Raw genomic sequence first — 19,919 nt, 5'->3', positions numbered from 1 at the left:
GAAAGGAAAAAAAACCAGTCAAGTGCCGATGGGTTTTTACAGTTAAATACAAGGTTGATGGATCACTTCACAGGTATAAAGCAAGGTTGGTGGTGAAAGGATACACTCAAACAGACAGGGTTGATTATCAGGAAACTTTCTCTCCGGTGGCTAAGATGAATACGGTACGAGTCCTTATCTCATTAGCTACAAATTTGAATTGGCCATTGAAACAATTTGATGTTGAAAATGCGTTTCTTCATGGACATCTAAGGGAAGAAGTATATATGGATTTTCCTCCGGGATATAACAACGAAGGAAAAGCAGGAGTGTGCCGATTGCAGATGTCACTTTATGGGCTTAAGCAGTCATCTCATGCATGGTTTGGGAGATTCACTCAGGCTATAAAAAAGAATGGGTATTATCAGAGTCAATCTGATCATACTCTATTTGTGAAGCGAAGAAATGGTAAAGTAACAACCTTGATTATTTATGTAGATGATATGATAATAACAGGTGATGATTCAGATGAGATTGTCAAACTGGAGAAGAACCTTTCTGCTGAGTTTGAGATGAAGAGTTTAGGTGACTTAAAGTTTTTTTCTTGGAGTTGAAGTTGCTCATTCATCCAAAGGTATTTTCTTGTCTTAACGAAAATATGTTCTGGATTTATTGAAGGAAACAGGTATGCTTGGGTGGAAACTCGTGGATACTCCCATTATGGAGAAACATTACCTAGGGATTTATCCAAATCAAGAACTGGTAGATAAAGTCAGACATCAGAGATTGGTAGGAAGACTAATTTATTTAGCTCATACCTATCCGGATATAGCCTATGCAGTAAGTGTGGTGAGTCAATTCATGCACTCACCAAGTGTGGATCATATGGCAGCTGTTATGCGGATTTTAGCTTATTTGAAGTCAACTTCGGGAAAAGGAATTTTGTTTAAAAATTCCAATCATCTGAAGATCGAGGGATTTACTGATGCTGATTGGGCAAGTGATGTGACTGATAGACGCTCTACTTCTGGATACTTTATGTTTGTTGGTGGAAATCTAGTTACTTGGAGGATTAAGAAACAAAATGTGGTGTCTAGGTCTTCAGTTGAGGCCGAATTCAGAGGTTTGGCGCATAGAGTATGTGAAGTTCTTTGGTTTCGTAAGTTACTCTGGGGTCTAGGTTTCAAACTAAAGGAGGCCACAAATTTGTATTGTGATAATAAGTCCGCACGTGAGACTGCAGAGAACCCGATACAACATGATAGAACAAAGCACGTGGAGGTTGATCGTCATTTCATTAAGGAAAAGCTTGAGAAGAAGATTGTGTCAATGCCGTTTGTGAACTCGGAAGAGCAACTTGCGGATATCCTCACTCATGATGAGTGTATTAGGTCTTTTGGTGACTCACTTGTCAAGTTGGGGGAAAGTATTGCCGTGTGTAATATTAAAAAAGGGATGTAAATATATTGTAAATATTAGGAGTCTTTTATTACGAAGGATATATGTTTGTATCCTTTATTGTTTATTGTTTCCTTATGGAACAAGGATTGTATCTTGTATATATTTTTAGTTATGTAATACAATAAGAATTAAGCCGTAAAATTCTATTCTTTTGACTCATTGGTCTAGTGACATCCCTACTCGGCTACTCCATTTGCGGAGTTTATAGGGTCGGCATGTGGGGAGAAAATTTCAACCGAATTAAGCAAATCCAAATTTGTTCTGTTAAATCTTAATCGGATTATCAAATTATAATACCAAATCTATCTTTTATTTATCGAATCGAATGTAGATCGAATTTGTATCAAGATCCGATTTATTGGCAAGTCTACTTGTATGACAAATTAGTCTAGCCACACTACGTATAAATTTAATGAAATGTTGGACAATAGTTGTTGATGAATTGGGTTGTATGGTATGGCCCAAGCCAGTACGGACCCTAAACCACATCGGCAAGTAGATGGAAGAAGCAGGACGGCACGGTGACGGCGACGTGGCAATCGTTGGTGGTAAGCTCTTGAGAAACAAAGCCGACGGCCGATCCTTCTCTCTCAAAATCCAGATAAACGGTCTTGATGAACCAAACCAATCCGACCCAACCCAACCCATACGATCAATCCATAATTTCAACTTTCAACACAGAGAAGTTTAAAAATTATTTAAAAAAACAGTGGGTTTATTCAGGATTTAGTAGCTGCGTGGGTTCAATCGAAATGGTACTAGTAGCAGGTACTGAATTGAGATTGTAATAAAATCAAGGAAATGGTAATCGGGTCGGAGCCGGGCGGTGGGAGCTCCGATTCCGCCGGAGGATGGGGCGTGGCGCGCGGGTTGGTGGTTAAGACGCTGGTGCTGATAGGCGGAGTTCTGCTGCTGAAGCGACTTACCAAGTCCACCACCCGGTGGGACCACGCCCGCCTGGTTACTCGTTCTCTTTCCGGCGAGAAGTTCTCCAAAGACCAAGCGGCGAGAGATCCTGACCACTACTTCAACATTAGGTCGGTCCCCAAAAAGCCGAATTGGGCCCCAATTCCTCCTTCCTTCCTTGTGCAATTCAATTGGGGTTTTTTGTTTCAAGGATTTTGCAGTTGAATTTTACATGATTTCGGGATTTTCTTGCAGAATGGTAACTTGCCCAGCAGCTGAAATGGTGGATGGTTCTAAGGTTTTGTACTTTGAACAAGTAAGTTTATTTATTTGCCAAATCCAGCAACTTTTTTGCTGTAAAGTTTGGTTTTTTGTGTTAATTATAAGCTTGAATTTGTGGGGTTTTGGTTAGGCTTTTTGGAGGACTCCTCAGAAGCCGTTTCGACAAGTATGTTGTTGCCTTCAAATGTCATTTCTTGGCAAACTTACTTGCCCATAATTTTGTTATTTTGTGTAATTGTTAGTGCTACCTGGTTGCAGAGATTTTATATGGTGAAGCCTTGCCCGAAAGAGTTGAAATGTGATGTTGAGGTGGGTGTATAATCCGTTTCGCGGTTTCATTTTAAGAGCATGTTGTTAATGTTATTGTAATCTGTATGTGAACTTATCTTTTTTCATTGAAAGGCAAACTTACCACCCCTCCCGGCCCTTTCGGGGAGTATTCGTTAAGTAAATGTTCACTAGCTCTCTTTTACTTCATGAACTGGCATGACATGAGAATAGACTGTGAGAGATGTATCTCGGGATTCTTTGAGGTTCTGATATGTTTAATTTTTGTTAATAATCAGCTAAGCTCATATGCAATCAGAGACGTGGAGGAGTACAAGAATTTCTGTGATCGCTCAAAAGATCAGCGACCGCTTCCTGAAGAAGTTATTAGGGTTAGTCTATTCTCATCGAAATCTCAATCTTAGCTTGTCAATGCATGCTTTGAGGTTCTCTGGTATCAACTATCAAGGCCACATCATTTGGTAACTTCAACCTGGTATAACTTCTTTAGCATTGAACCTTTTGGAGGATAAATCTTATTTAAAAATGAAATCTAAGATCTTCTTAGTGATAACTTAGGAATTTCACAGGCCTGAATTCTTTTTAAATGCCATATTTTCAAAACATTCATTACCAGGGACCGTTGATGTTATAACCTTGCCTGTGAGGCTTCAGGCCCAAGCTTGTGAGTAAGCACTTAAAAAATGCTCTGGAGTTGCTACTTCATCCGGGAATTAGATTGATATTTAACCATTCGAAAACATTTATAGATATGCTTTCAAAGTTTTTATTCATACTTATCTCTGTCTGCAGGACATTGCAGAGCATTTGACAACAATACATCTGAAACGTTGTGAGCGTGGGAAACGCTGCTTGTATGAAGGTTCAACTCCGCCTGACAGCTTTCCAAATTCATGGGTAATTCTTTTGATCTTGATCCTTTTTTCCTTTTGTTAAGACCTTGTTCTGGGGCCATGGATAACAGTCGGTTGCTTGAAAGTTGAAACTGCAATGAATCAAATGACTGTTACTCAATGATATATCGTTTTTCCCCGTTTGTTGCAGAATGGAGCAGCGTACTGTACATCGGAACTTGCAATTCATAAAAATAATGAGATACAAGCCTGGGATCGGGGATTTGATGCTGATGGAAATCAGGTCGGTTTCCCTTCTCTTAGTCAGACACTCTTTAATTCCCTTACTGGATGCTGTAATGTGGTAGTGCTCACAGGAAAAATTGAACGTGCTTTGTATTGTTACAGGTTTGGGGTCCAAAGGAAGGTCCGTACGAATTCAAGCCTGTGCCGGCCTCTAGTACCAATGACATGTTTTCTTCTTTAAATTTTCCTATCCAGCAGTCTATGGAGAAAAGAATAGAGGGTTCATTTGTCTTGCAAGAATAATCAACTATTACTTAAACGGCTATAACCATCCATGTAAATGTTCATATTTTTTGTTACTTCGCTCTCTTAATTGGTATTTCACATCAGTTATCATCTCTCACTTCTTGTGTTTCCGAGTACCTTACTATATGTTACAAGCAAAATTTGTTCATCTGCCACTCTGCCGGTGTATGGAAACGCGGCCTAGCTCATGCAAAATTCACCTTGTTTTCTGGAAAGAGGATGGACTTACCTACACCCCCCGGGATGGGATGCCATTGTGGTGTCCCAGACGATTGACACAATGCCATCCCGAGGGGAACAGGAATTCTCTCCCATTGTAGACGGGGCATGTTGCGTTTCCAAAACTTTCAAGTGGTATCTCTTTATTCTTATTGTGCATTGAATTGCAGGTGTGATGCAAGTAAATTGAACAGAAAGATTCAGAAAAAGGCTCCCTGATACGAGCATTCTACGAATGTTCACTAATTTGAGGTTACAGTAACACTTTCTATCCCTGAAAGCCGACATTGATGTAGAAGTACAATCCAACAAGCGCCACAGCTCCGACGGCGACAGCAATAGGAAGCGCCTTCCCGATTGCTTCTTCTCTCTGCAACTGCGCCTTTCGCTGCTTTCGGACGTCTATGCTGTTGGCGTCCTTGGTCACCGGAGGCTGGTATGGTCTAAACCTCCGTTTCGGAGCACCACAAACTGCAAACCACAGATTACTTGCACGGGTTAAATTAAAAACTACACCGCATTTGTACTGCATATAAAAAGCTTTGTAATTTGAGAGTGAAATGCATGTCATGTGTAAAAAACGGAGTAATTTTCACCAGGGCAGAAATACTTGTCAGGTAACTTATCAAAGGGAGTTCTGTCGTTGTATATGTACCTGCAGCAGCATCACCATGGCCATCAAGATTAAAGAACAACAAAGAAAAACCCAAATTCGAATCCCGCTCCCATAGATTAGAATGGTTAGAATATCGCCTTGTTAGAAATAAAAGGTGTAATATGTGGTACCCGCAATCGCGACAAATATATGCTCCTTTGGAGGCAACGCGCATGGAAAACTTGGGTGCAGCGGAAGAAGCAAGAGGCCTCTGCTTGGGGGAAAGCAATAAGAGGTGGTGTGACGAAGAGAAGAAGGATGATTTTAGAGCGAAACGATCGGGCGGTTGTCGGAGGCCGGCATTTCCCTTCGGAGCTGCCAACGGAGACGGTGGCGCTAGGTGGCTTCTTGTGGTGGGTGCCTGCAGTTGCAGGGCCATGGTGTAGGATAGTAGGGAAGTGAGTGAAAAAGTATAGTTCGAGTGACAGGAAGATATGAAGAGGATAAGAGAGTGTGGTGGGAACAAAAAAAGGTGAAGTGGAATTGTGCGAGTCTCATTGGGTGTCGCGTGGCTTTCGAAATCGCCACACACCAATCACTCACACCCACCCATTCACACCCACCACCCTCTCGACACTTGTATTTGATTTTTTTTCTTACATCCGTTTGATTATCGTCGGTTTTTAACTGTTTTTTTAGTATATCGATATTTTTATATTAAAAAAAAGAAAGAGTCCGGTTAAATCACAATGGATAATTTAATTTGGTATCAGATTTACCATCCACAAGATTTGAACTTAAATCTCGTAGATGACAAATCTGATACCAAATTAAACTACTTATCATATGGCTTAGCTAAACTCTGTGTTTTTATTATAAATACTTTGAAAAATTTACTAAAATTTTGAAGATATTTCCTAGAACGCACTCGGTGCCTTCTGAAAAAGTAATTGGAAGTACTTTGTAAAAAAATATTAGAAAATGTTTCTTGATTCAAAAGGCAGGTCGAAATTTTTTCTCCAAAATATAGTCACTCTTTTGGTTGTAAGAAGATATTTTTAGCCATTCCGAAACGAATCTTAACCGAGTGCTTAGGCAACTCCCTTTACTGAGAAGTCCTAAATCAGAAAAATTAAGAATTAAGAGAATTCATAATTCAATCGTTAATCCGAATAATTCCAAAATAAACTTGACATCTTCTTGCCAACAACAGTAAATTACCGTTTTACCCCCCAAAAAATAGGAGGCAGATTCTCTACCCTCTCACTTCCCTTGTCCTCCCGTGCCCTCTTGTTTTGTGTGGTCACAGTTAAGGCACGTCAACATTTTATATATATTTTTTTTTATAGAGATAATAAGACAAAAAAGAATAGTAATATAAAATATTAACGTAGCTTAACCGTGACCACTCAAGCAGGAGGGTACGGAAAGTGGGAGGGCAGAGAATCTGCCTCCCAAAAAATAACCATTCAACATGGTGATTCAGAGATGTCTGGTTTCGGATTCAGAAGTTACCTGAAGCTTAACGATGGAATAATCACCATCATGGCTTTCAATGGAATTGTAACAATCCAAGTCAAACTACAAAAAGAAAAACATATAATCTTGATACATTTTCACGAAATCCGAATTTTTACAGTGTCATGAAAATCGGTATCTCAAACTACAACAAAATTACTACTGTAAAGTTTGGAGGCTTGGCTGAAGAGGAGTCAAAGGTCATAGCAGCTACCAAGGCTTCAGGTCGCCCACGGGCCCTGCTGTCCAGTTCAGGATCTTCTCACCTGGCTTCAAGAAAACATCAGGGCCGTGTGGCAACTTGCGCGCAAGTCCATTCAGAACTTGATGGAAAGCATCCCCTGCTTCGGCAGGTTGTGGGAATAACATTGCTTGTTTCATTGAAGGGTTGGCGAGCAATCTCTGCTTCCTCAATATCAGTTCAGGTGGGATTGAAGTGAGTATGGTGTCCAAGTTGGGGACGTCTTTCTCATCTACAAACACGCCAATCTCTTCCCAAGGGATGGCATCGGCAAAGGGTAGAACAATGTCGTCTGCTATGATAACAGGAATGCAGCCAAAAATCACTGCTTCGACCAATCTTGGACTCCAAGGAGCCCAGCCGAGAGGGCACAAACAAAAGACTGCTCGTTGCATGTCCTCATAGTATGTGGTGGGGTGCTCGGTAGAGATGTCAAAAAGCGGATTGTCTTTGAAGTTCTCCCACACTGCTGCTCGTGCACCTCTGTACAGTACAAAAAGTTAGAACATCTCCTGCCCTGACCGATTTTCATATTAGTGTTATCTAGCAAACCAAAGAACCCAAACTCTCATTTCTTTTTTTTCAACAGCTATAACAAGTTAATATCTAGTTTAGAAAATTAAATGCCGTCATGTTTTCTGACCTCATAGACACCATTATTGTTAACACTTGCATATAGGTTATGGAAGAATTACCTTGCATAATAACCACCTTCGGGGTCATTTCCCACATCATAAAATAATCCTCGGAAGTAAACAAAGATGGACCGAGGAGTTTTCTCAGGAATTAGGTGGGTTTGCATCTTCTGTGGAGGAGCATAAGGAGGAACTGTAATTGAGCCCTCTTTCAAGCAAACATGATTCTTTTGCCCAAAAGTCTGAACCAAAGTTGCACGTTCAAGCATGGGAAGAATTCCTCTTTCAATAGCCTTCTCTTCCTGCAATAGTTACACAACAAATTCAGATAATTGACATGCTCAAATACAACAAATAAATGTACGGGCATATCGAAACAAGTTAACATATTCCAATTGGTTCAAATATGTATTCGGACCGTCAGAAAACCATGAGAGAACTAAGACGCAAACCAAGCTTCTAAATCTAACCTGATAATGAAAACATGCTCCAAAGTCATGAGGCACCACGAAAAAGTGATCAGCCCCTTCTGTTCGGTTCCAATAAGGCCAATTCGAAGAAATAAGTTGTATTGCACTTCTCATCATCCGTGGTGACTTGAAAGGCAATGGAAGGCCATTGGGTGTCAGGTCACAAGTGGTGTAAACAGGAGTATAAAACCAATCTGCTTCTTCAGGATTAAGGGTTCGGACAGGGCTAGACAGGAGAAACCGATGCATAAATATCTCAGCTGCAAACATGTGGTTGAGGCATCTGGGATCCTTCTGCAGAATCTTCTTGTTGTATTTGCTTGGAAGCTCATACACGAAAACCTTCAACCTTCCCACTGGGTCATCATCCAAGACATCACCAGCACTCCCTACATTCGGTGCAAACAAACCATACTTAAGTTCTCATAAACTTGTATTTCTCAGCAGATTTGTATCTGCATACAATCGACAGACTTCTAAAGAACAAATCCAAAAGGGTAAAAAACACAAAATTCTTGGTCCTTGGAGTTCATAAACATCGTCACAACAGCATATAATATCTTTGCTGCCCTTCTGGGAGCTACAACCCCAGCTAAACAAACCAGCATTACTGCGTATGTAACTTTGAATATTAACAGATCAAACCAGAACCTCAGTAACTAAATTTGAACGCTAAACATGTTTCCGAGACTAGGCTAATTATTGTCAAATCAAAATTTAGCACAATGTGTAAATTAACAATGATAAGAGCTAAATCAACATCCACCATTACATATGTCCAATTGTACCTCAAATTTAGATCCAAAAGATATACCAAACCTAGGAACACACCGTCAATCAAAACCGAAACTTCAAGTGATCAAAACCCAGGTAGCAGTTAGAGGCAGCAAAATGAAATTCGAAATCGAAAAACGGCAAAAACCCAAGAACAACCAAATCATGTAAATCGAAAAAAATGAAGTCTTTCTGTTTCCTACCTGAAATTCTCTCAGTGCGGGCCTGCTCCCCTGAACCAAACCCCACCACAAAGGCAGCAACAAGAAACCCAGCAAAACCCAGCTTCCAAATTCTCATATTTCTCCCCCGAGCCTTCTCTTTCTTCAGCTACAAAATCAGGAACCCAGCAAAAGTAGAAGGGTTCTGAAGGATATGAGCCAAAGAAGCAGATGGGTTCTTTAGTAATCTGGTAAAGCTGCTAGTTGGGACGTCGAAAGCAGAATTGGTTGGATGATTCCTTCAAACTTGTTGGCCTTTTTTTTTTATTACTTTAAAGTCTCTGGCTACAGCCTTTCAGCAGCAGAGAGAAAGTTCACAAGAAATGAAGGAAAAAAAGGTAAAATTTGGGGTTGAAGAAACAAGGAAGAGAAGATCTCTTCTGGGTTGTTTGGTTTGTATTTTATTCAGCGTCCATGGAGGTTCGATGGCAAGTCCATCTCAGTCCTCGACACCCGAGGACCAAACCTCCCCAACCTGCTCTTTTCTGATTAGGAATTTACTAAATAATTCCTTTTTGTTCAATGAAATAAGGAAACTTCAAATAAGTCTGAATTTGTAAGCAATTACTAGATATAGTCTAATTCAGTGACTCATTATCAACGTCAATTTATTTTTATTTTTTGTCAAAATTACCTCTCTATTAACATTATCTATTAATTCTAGATTTACTTGTGTTATGAAATTAATTATAATTGATTATTTATCATTAAAGTAATGTCAAAATTGTAGCATTAGTTTGAAATAATATTATCTCTTCTTCCTCATAACTCCCGTACAAACAGTATTATCTTTAATGCGCGGTGGTCTTCTTCCTCCTTGGAGCCCATAACCATTTGTGTTCACATTTAACCACAGGGCTAGGAAGAAAGCCTTCTAAACCATAACCGTGGGTGTTGATGTATACATATAATTGTAGGCTCTCACTATTAATTTCTTTCTTAGTTTTTTGTTTGTTTATATGAACTTTTCTTTTTATAAGTAAAAACGTTATAGCAAATGCACTTTATGTATTTTGTTTATATACCTAGTACATAGGTAGACGTGGAAAATAATTTTGTCTTTCTATAGAGTGAGTGGAACATATATGCTTTATAGGTATAAAGTATTATAATTGATTATTTATCTTCAAATAATCCCCTACTTGTAGAAGTAGTTTTAAAGTATATCTCTTCTTCCATAACTCCCGTATACAATTTGTGCTGTGTTCTCCGATCCCCTTCCTTCTTGTTCAGTCTTTTTCTTTCAAGCTCTTATGATTTCTTCCTCCTTTTTGAAATACAAGGTCACAATTTCTAATTTTTTTCAGTGGTATAGAGCTTTGAAGTACATCAAATCTTGCATCTTCCTACTTATCATCGCCACCAGGTCCTCCCACAATATAGCACTAGTTACGTCGTTTTTGACACATCCCGACCGAGATCAGGGCATGCTGGCCGTCATGTGGAAGTGACATAACCATGTGCACAATGCGGAAGCTAATAAATAACAACAAAAGTACGAATAAATAAAAACCAGCTATACACAAAGTAAGAACATACATGTGCAAGCGTAAGTGTGAAAAAAAAGTTCAGAGCACGGAAGACCTAATGCAGTCCGGAAGAAACAACACTAAATAAACACACCCAAAGGTGGTCCTACACTGGTGATAATCTGTCAGATATGCCGGGAAAATCCTCTGGGGAGCCACCAAAAGTGCTAGCCAACTAGAACTTGGAGGGGCGCAAAACAGAAAGCGTGAGTGGGCAAAAACAAAGCTTTTCAAAAACCATTTCATAAACAAAGTTCTAACCCCTCGCCATAAAACCTGTATACCTCCCAGAAAATATAATATACATATATATAAGTCATGCTCAGAAATATGCTATGCCAAATGCCTCGAAATAAAATGCCAGTACTCAGGTAATGCCAAACAATGTCATGTAATCTGTCAGTCGGAGTCACCTAACGTGACATGTACGACTGAATCTAGAGCTCAAATCTCCATCTTACTAACTATACCTGCACACGAGTCGGAACCACCTAAAGTGGTCTGTACGACAGGACTGGGTGTATAATAAGTATGCTCAAGTGCTACGATCACGTGAAGACTGGGCAAATAATCGCAGGTCACCTATGAGTCGGAACCACCTAAAGTGGTCTGTACGACAAGACTGTGCACCTAACTTGGATCCAAGATGAGCATGTGGTGCGGAAGGTGAACATCACGTGAAGGACTGTGCCCAACTCTGGGTGGGAGCACTAACACCGGGGGTGCAGATTATGAGCTCTCTATGCATATCAAATCACTACTAAACATAAACAAAAATTATAACTCACCTGTCACTTACCTGCGCGTCCGCAGCACCAACATACATACATACATACATACATATATATATATATATATATGCATCTAATAATGCATAAACCAACGGCAAACATAATGCATGGCATCTAAACATATAAACGTTTCATTTCACTTTCTGGGAAAAACATAAGTATATAGGTATATACGGAAAACCAAAAGCCCACTCACTGGTATGTAGAAGGGTCGTAACCCCCTTGCCTCGAGTGACCACGCTCGTCCTCAGGATAGGTCTCACCTATATGCGAAACAACTATAAAAACGTTAATTTTAAAGCACATAACCAACCATACGAAATAACTTCTCATACAATGCTCAAATGGGTGTATGAATACACCAACGTGATCTACTCAACCTCAGGAACATCCCCATATTTTTAGAAAAATTTTCCGACGCCGCACGCGCCCCCACACGTCGCCCACACGCAGGCATATGCCTGGCACACTGACGACATCAGTTAACGCCGTCAGGAATATTCCGTTAACTTTGACGGATTCCGTTAACGCCGTTAGGAATATTCCGTAGTCTTCTCCGGCCAAACTCCGACGCCGTCGCTGGCGCCAGAAAACCGGGAAATTTTTAAAACCTTGTCACTTCTTCGTTTTTCAACCAAATTTCACAAAATTGGTACCAAAATGAAGCTTACAACAAGAGGAACAAATCCATACCACTTTCAAGCGCTAAAACCCACGGAATCTCGTCAGGAAAACACCACCAACTCCGGCCAAACCTGCAACTCACGATCCCGACGTCCAAAACGTTTAAACGAACCACCCCGAGCCTCTTAAGGACCTCACCAAGCTTCCTACAAGCTTGAAATTCTAAAAAACACAAGAATTAACGTGTGCATGAACAGTGACCAAATCGGGGGATCCCAAGTTCGACGTGAAAACGAAGGTATCCTTACCTGAAATGGGTATGGTTGAACTCCTAAGGACCTCACGAGCACGAATATGTAATTTGCTTCCTCGATCTGTGAAGGTTTCAAGGGTTTTGGATGTTGTCCGTACAAAAAGAATAGGAAAGGGAGAGAGAGAGAGCTCGGGACAGGGCAGAGAAAATAGGGGAGAGTGAAGATGATGATGATGGAGGTGTGGCTGGGATGCAACCAACCAAAAACCCAAAACAACCACACAAACAACAATTATCCATTAGGGGCAAAACCGTTATTTCACTCCTACGATACGAAAAGTCTGGGACGGGCTGTCACAGTTTTGATTGGGAACATTGCCATGAAAATATGAGTTTAATGCGTACACTATTAATTTCTTCCTAATTTTTAGTTTGAACTTGGATTATACATATTTTTCTTTTCAACCTTTATAGGAAATGCATTGCTTTGTTTATCTACCTGTATTATATATTTATGTAATGAATCTATTTGTATATTTTAATTATTTTACCCGTGTTATGGATTAATTGTATTTTATCTACCTATATATCAAAAAAATTTCTATCTCAAATTAATTGTGTTATCTATCTATATGATATTTTTTGCTCATTAGTCTATTTATATCACATATTATTTTGTGTTATCTATCTATACGATAGGTTTTTATTCATGGTATACCTATATCATAGATTAATTAATATTATCCACCTACATCACAAATTTTTCATCTACCTCAACAACGTTTCTTTTAATTTTTTATAAACTTATAAGATTGGTTGTGATGTGTTTTTAAAATGTTTTTAATTAGAAAACGGGTAGATAAAGGTATTTGAAGATTCAAATTTTAAAATTCAAAAATAAAGAATTTAAATATTTTTTATTTTCAAGGGGCAAAATAGGTGTAATAAAATAATCAAATTAAATTGGACTCAGTCCGAAAACAAGTGAATTTTTTGGACCTGGATCAAACTGCCCCATGAAATAAAATGGAAGTCGCATAAAGTTTGGGTTAAATGCATTGGAAAAGGATCCGAAGATGATCCTTTTCCTGGGGATCTCGGGGATCCCGTGATCGTGATCGTTCATCGTATATCGTACGGTTAGAAATTATTTTAAATTTAAAATTTAAAATTAAATATAAATAGTATCTAACGAAAACTGATCGCACGATATACGATGAATGGTCATAATCATGGAATCCCCGAGATCCCCAGGGAAAGGATCCGACGATGATCCTTTTCCAAATGCATTTACACCATAAGGTTGGATTATCTGTAAAATGAGGTACGAGATTTTAATTTTTGCATTTATACTACGTGAAGTACTAAATATTGAAATTGATGATTAGTGTCACATCCCGGTCCGGGAGGGACCACTTCCCGGGCCCGCTCCACCATCGTAGCACAATATTGTCTGCTTTAGGCCCCGACCACGCCTTCATGGTTTTGTTTCTGGGAACTCACACGAGAACTTCCCGATGGGTCACCCATCCTGGGAATGCTCTCGTGCGCTACTCGCTTAACTTCAGAGTTCCCATGGAACCCGAAGACAGTGAGCTCCCAAAAGGCCTCGTGCTAGGTAGGGATGAGAATATACATATAAGGATCACTCCCCTGGGCGATGTGGGATGTCACAATTAGTGAGTGCATAAAATTTAGTTCAAGTCTATGCCACATTAGAACTTAGCGTCTAATTAAACGAAAAGAAAAGAATACTGACTTATGAGTCATTTGATAACTATTCCGTTTCAAATTTTAGTTTTTGTTTTCACTTTTTAAAAAATTGAAAATTATTTTCTTGATTTTTCAAAATTTGTTCTTGAATTTTCACTTTTTAGTTTTTTTTTTTTTTTAAAGAACTAAAAATTGAAAGTTGCTACCAATTGAAAACCAAAAACCAAATACTAAAAATTAAAAACTAAAAATAAAATAGTTATCAAACGACCTCTTAAGAGTTATTAGCTTAATATTGCTAAAACAATGAGCTTTATTTCTGCGCCAAAATTTGAGTTCTCCTCTTTATAGATGAATTATGTAAAACATCATTTTGTGTAAAAGATCGTTTGTGTAAAAGGAATTGATATGCAGGTAGATTAAATGAATTTCCTCATTTATAAAGTTTTCATGTTATCACAAATGGTGGATTATCTTGATAGTTAAGGTCTTTTTTTTTTTAACTCATAGTTATCTGATTTAAACCTCTTTAGCTACTCTTAGGCCCCGCTTGTTACAAAGAACTAACTCAGACTGAACTAGTTTTAGAGACTAAGCTAAATTGTTTGGCATGAACTAAGCAACATAAGAATATTGAAGTGTTTGGTGTAGTATCAGACTAAACTACAGACTATAATATTTTTAGGACTTTTTTTCTTTTCAAGTACATCGATATTTTTACACTAGAGGGAGGGGGAGTTCGGCTAAGCTACAGACTATAATATTTTTAGGACTTTTTTTCTTTTCAAGTACATCGATATTTTTACACTAGAGGGAGGGGGAGTTCGGCTAAGCTACAATGGACAGCCTAATTTGGTATCGAATTCGTTATTTACGAGTTTCGAACCTAAGATCTCTCACTTCTAAGCGAAGAGGAATACTATCAGACCGTATCACTAAGTGGCAAATATTTTTAGGACTTAAATTTACTTTTTATATATTTTAAAATTTTCTTTGTCTTAAAAAAAAACAAAAATAAATAAATATAATAATTTATCAACCCCGCCATTTTCCTTTAATCTCTAGATGAGATTTTGTCTTTCTGGTCAGACTCAAACTCTCCTATCTTTCTCTCCTTTTTCACGTCCTCTCACAAACTCCATGATTGTCTGCAAATCTTCAACCCCAAAACCATGGGGAAAAAAATGGTTGAAAATTTTGGAGAGTGGGCTTAGTGCAGGCGTCGGGTGATGGAGATGACGCAGCAGGTCGCTCAGGCTCGTTTGATTCGGTTTCGTTATAGAGGGAAATCTGGGTTGTGGGTTCGTCAGTCTCATAAGGGAGAGAGAAATCAATTTGAAGTTAAAGAGGGGGTTGGGGGTCGCGAGACGATGTAGATCCACGAGAGCCATTTTTTGATTTGGTGACTGGAGAAGGATGCTGCTGCTGCTCATGTACGAAGGAGAAAGCAGGATTAGAAAGGTTCTTAGCAATCCAGTGCTTAAGCACGGGATTACTAGTACCCTCCCAGCGAGGAGAAATTTTTTATTGTAACGGAAATACGGATAATACATCACGTGTTTTTATGTAAATGGTGGAAAATTTTAGTTATTAACTTTTTAACACACATATCTCACCAATTGTATAATGATACGTGTTGTACTATATCATATGTCGGTCATACTGAAAAATCACACCCTAGTGAGGCCGGTAGTGAAAATGAGTCCGAATTTACCGCTAATAATTACGTTACCAACTGTGGATTCTAATCCCAATTAAGACAGTTCCTCTTAAGACGGTGTAACAAATGGGGCTTTATACTCTTAGTATAGATTAATATAGAATATCAATTGTAATAGGAAAAAAAATTAATGTTACCCAAATTTAAAGAATGAAGGATATCATCCAATAATTTAACAATCACTAGCCTTCATGCACGCGTATTTTTTGAATCACGGCATGCTACGCGTGACTAAATATTTTTTGAATTACATTATTGCTAGTCCTATTGTGAGGCTAAACTCACTCACCTCCCCCTTAGTGTAGATAATATTGTTTGTTAAAAAAAAAACAATTATTTGACAACTAATTGAATCACATTATTATGCGCGTGTGAAATACCTTTTTTATAATCAGCACTACGCTCCTCTCAAGATATTTTGAACGTTTTTGAAAATAGAGAAAATAATATTTAGTAAACAATTGATTGAATCACATTATTGCAAGCCCATTGTGAGGTATTAATTATAAAAATAAAATAAAAAATAAAAAAACTGTACAAAAAAATTAATTATAACAAAATACTATTTATATGATGAAAATACCCTGAATTATTTTGAGCTACTTTTGAACTTTTTTGTTTAGTGAGTATTTTTGTCTTATTATTTTTTGTGAAGCCCGTGATCTCAAATGGGCTTCCGGTTTTATATAGTAGTTTATATTATTATCTGGAAAAAAAAAATCTTTCTAAAAAAAATATAATTATATATCATGATAAATTTGTTAGGTTTTGCTTTTCCTTTTGTTTTGTTTTTTTTTTTTTTTTAAATAATCATGTTGTATTTGTTAAGTTAATAATTTGGGAAATTGTGTCACTCGATACTACGATCTGATGGTATTCCTCTTCATTTAGAAGTGAGAGGTGTTAGGTTCGAATCTCATAGATGGTAAATTTATTATCAAATTAGGTTGCCTATTATGTAGCTTAGCCGAACTCCTCCTTCTTCCTAGTGTAAAAATATAGATGTACTAAAAATATAATTTGGGAAATGATACATGATACATTTATACTATGATATATTTATACTACCATGTCATGAGATTTTTTATTTTTTATTTTCAATACAATTATATATTTATACTAACCGATGAAAAACTTATGTCAGTATACCATGAGAGCTAAAAGAGTCACTTAAAAAAAGAGAAGTTTAAGGGCATGCAAGAGGGAAAAATGAGAGAGTGCATGTGAGTGATTTACTAAATTATCTTTAAACCTATATTTTCATTAAACTTATTAAACTTATGAAGGGAATATGTGACGACCCGTCCTTAAAATTTGGTTTTTTATTTATTTTAATCGAGGGAATTGACAAAAATGCCTAGAGGCAAGGATTTTGATATCTGTTGACCATCATCTAGAAGAATATATGAATTATTCTTTTGGCGTATTTAAGTAGTACTGGTTGGTACGAACACATAAGCAAAAGCCGTTTGTGAGTCCGGATTATAACGGTATAGTTACGAACGTTTTAAATTGGTTATTTAAAATTAGTTAATTGATTAAGGAGGACCAATTAGATAAAAAGTAGAAAAAGGGCAGCAGCCCAATCAGAAATTAGAAAGAAGAAGAAGAGAAAAAAAAAAAAAAAAAAAAAAAGGAAGGAGAGAGCTCCCAGCTTTCCCGTGCACGCCATCACCGTGACCACCCAATTTCCAAGGTCGATTCCAGCCAACTACGTTGGAATTTTTCGACGCCACCACCGCCATCTTGAAACTCTCATTCCCTTCTATAAAATCCACCCAAGAACCACCTTGATTAACCTCTGTATGTGGCGGTTTGAGACCACGAAAGTCGACGATTCTCGCCGTGCTCCGGCCATTATTTTCAATTTTCCGGTGCCGATGCCACCACTTGGTCTTTGTAGCCCATCATCCCAGGAGAAAATCTCAACCAACCTTGACCTCGTTGGACCACCGGAGACGACAAATTGACGTTGGGAAGCTTTAGGCACCCACCGGCTTTGTGGGCAAAATTGACTATCTTCCGTCCACTTTTGGACTTCGTGGAAGGTATGAAAGTTGTTCCTCTCTTTGAGATCTTCATTTATGTGAATTTTGGTAATTTTTAGAAACAGTTGAATTTTCCAGCTAGTCCAGCGGCCGACCGCCATCTGATGCCATAATTGATATCCATATGATGTGGTTTGATTGTTGGAACTTAGTTTCATTATGACACATCACTTGATCTTTATAAGAATCAATGATTCATCCATTCGATCGTCATCAAACTTTAATACATTATAGTACGTAATATTTGAGGACCATAGAAACTTACGAATCGGGAATCCGACGTACAGATCTTCCCGAATTGGATTTGTAAGTTCATAAAATAAAATGTTGATCGTCACTTGGTTTTGGCAATTGGCGGAGATCCGACCGTTGGATCATAATAAAACATTAGGACGTGGTTCTTGGAACATAATTTGAATCTTTGGAAGTAACAGATCGGAAATTCGGGATGCAGATCTTCCGAAGTGAATTACATAGGGATGTGTTTGAGTAAATTATATATTCTATCGGTAAGAACTCTGATACGTGATTTGATAATTGTTCTAGGCGACATTGGTTCGTGATGTCTCGATATGCGTGCTAGGGAGTCGTAGCGCGGACTTCAAGTGAGTGGGTCTTTTCCTTTCTATCGTGTGTGTGTGTGTGTGTGTGTGTGTGTGTGTGTGTATGATTGATAATTCCACAAACGTTTATAAATTCATTATTACTTATGATTACTGTGAATGCTTTGAAGTACTAATGTGAACTACAAATGACTTGATCCCTGTTTAGGGTATGTAGGCAGTCTAACGAGATGTTAGATGCAGCCATACAAGAAGTGAGATTAAATAATTGAGACAATAGCCTTATTTAGGGAATTGAGTAATGTGAGGGACATTGGTGGAAAATGTGAGATTTAACCTTATGTTTTGGTGGTTAAATGTTGGTCATAAATCAATGTGTGAAGAATCAAGAATTTGAAGTAAGGAAACGTAAGTAATGATAGTTAATTAAACTAGTGTCTAGTTGGGCTTGTCACCGATAATTATTCCCGAAAATAATTAGTTCAGGAGTAGGGCGTTATGGCTTATGCATTTTTATGCCATATTATATATATATATATATATATATATATATATATATATATATAATTGAAAATGCGATGTCATGGTTGAGTATTAGATTGCATCATGGTATATCCATATGTATATTACCTGCACTTAATTATTGTGAATGCTTTAAAGTGCAAAAGTGAACGCAGGATACCCAGGTAAGTTCAGGTAAGTTTATGGTATTATTTGAAATGTTGGAGTTATGGTATGACTACATGTATGTTTTAGGCAACTCCGACTTTGTCGTACAAGTTGCAATGATAGGCAACTCCGACACTGTCGTACAGGTTACCCATGAGTTGTATATGTTACAATAGATACAGTTAGAGCTCATAAACCTGCACCCCGATGTTAGTGCTCCCGCTCGTGGCCAGGGCACAGTCCTTCACGTGATGTTCACTTCCTGCACCTTACGCTCACCTTGGATTCAAGAGAGGTGCACAATCATGTCGTACAGACCACTATAGGTGGTTCCAACTCGTAGGTGACCTGCGATTATTCGCATTATCTTCACGTGATCGTAGCACTTAAGCGTACTTATTTACACCCAGTCTTGTCATACAAACCATCATAGGTGGTTTCGACTCGTGTGCAGGGATATGTGATGAGCTATAGGTTCAGCCATACAGGCCACAAGAGGTGGATCCGGCTGACATATTACTTGGATATGTGATGAGATATGGATAAGTCGTACATGTCACTATAGGTGACTCCGACTTATGTGGTAGCATTGATTGATGAAATTTAGATAAGTCGTACATGTCACTATAGGTGACTCCGACTTATGTGCTAGCATTGATTGATGAGATACAGATAAGTCGTACAAGTCACTATATGTGACTCTAACTTATGTGCTAGCATTGGTTAATGAGATATGGGTGCAGTCGTACAGGTCACCATAGGTGATTCCGGCTTGCATGCTAATATGGGTTATTAAGCACATGATTATTTATATTGCTAATGAGATGCCGAGTAGTGGTATACTTCTGGACTTACTGTTAGTATACATTTGACTTCATACTTCTACGTAGTATGATTTTCTGGAAATTATACAGGTTTTACGGCGAGGGGTTACTACCATTGATAATTGAAATGATTTTGAAAATCTTTGTTTGCCCACTCACACTCTCTATTTTGTACCTCTCTAGGTTCTAGTAGCAAAGTTCCGTATCGACG

The 19,919-nt window shown here is 38.2% G+C and overlaps 3 protein-coding genes across 4 annotated transcripts; 1 reads left to right on the top strand and 2 right to left on the bottom strand.

The window, feature by feature from the left end:
- The first annotated feature begins 1,873 nt into the window (after nt 1-1,873).
- Nucleotides 1,874-4,398, top strand: LOC137710428 (chromophore lyase CRL, chloroplastic). Its single transcript, XM_068449444.2, has 8 exons — nt 1,874-2,477; nt 2,602-2,662; nt 2,759-2,794; nt 2,887-2,937; nt 3,195-3,287; nt 3,709-3,813; nt 3,961-4,053; nt 4,158-4,398. The coding sequence occupies exons 1-8, from the start codon at nt 2,242-2,244 to the stop codon at nt 4,296-4,298; spliced, it is 816 nt and encodes a 271-aa protein (XP_068305545.1). The 5' UTR covers nt 1,874-2,241; the 3' UTR covers nt 4,299-4,398.
- Nucleotides 4,399-4,636: 238 nt separating this feature from the next.
- Nucleotides 4,637-5,644, bottom strand: LOC137710429 (uncharacterized). The gene is made up of 3 exons (XM_068449445.2): nt 5,307-5,644; nt 5,117-5,175; nt 4,637-4,991 (listed from the first exon to the last, which is right to left on the bottom strand). The coding sequence occupies exons 1-3, from the start codon at nt 5,552-5,554 to the stop codon at nt 4,789-4,791; spliced, it is 510 nt and encodes a 169-aa protein (XP_068305546.2). The 5' UTR covers nt 5,555-5,644; the 3' UTR covers nt 4,637-4,788.
- Nucleotides 5,645-6,637: 993 nt separating this feature from the next.
- On the bottom strand, nt 6,638-9,547 carry LOC137710764 (putative beta-1,4-xylosyltransferase IRX10L). 2 transcript variants are annotated; one of them, XM_068449886.2, is made up of 4 exons: nt 8,957-9,547; nt 7,980-8,368; nt 7,570-7,811; nt 6,638-7,357 (listed from the first exon to the last, which is right to left on the bottom strand). In XM_068449886.2, the coding sequence occupies exons 1-4, from the start codon at nt 9,051-9,053 to the stop codon at nt 6,844-6,846; spliced, it is 1,242 nt and encodes a 413-aa protein (XP_068305987.1). In that variant the 5' UTR covers nt 9,054-9,547; the 3' UTR covers nt 6,638-6,843. The 2 variants fall into 2 exon arrangements, with proteins under 2 accessions (XP_068305987.1, XP_088551755.1); XM_088695629.1 differs by having other exon boundaries at nt 7,980-8,434; nt 8,957-9,498.
- Between the last annotated feature and the right edge of the window lie 10,372 nt (nt 9,548-19,919).

Source organism: Pyrus communis, chromosome 6 (genome assembly GCF_041283825.1).
Source record: "Pyrus communis isolate YQ-2024b chromosome 6, ASM4128382v1, whole genome shotgun sequence".
In the NCBI taxonomy this organism is placed as follows: Eukaryota; Viridiplantae; Streptophyta; class Magnoliopsida; order Rosales; family Rosaceae; genus Pyrus; species Pyrus communis.
The sequence above is the reverse complement of the archived record's forward strand: the minus strand, read 5'-3'. Positions and strand labels throughout refer to the sequence as shown.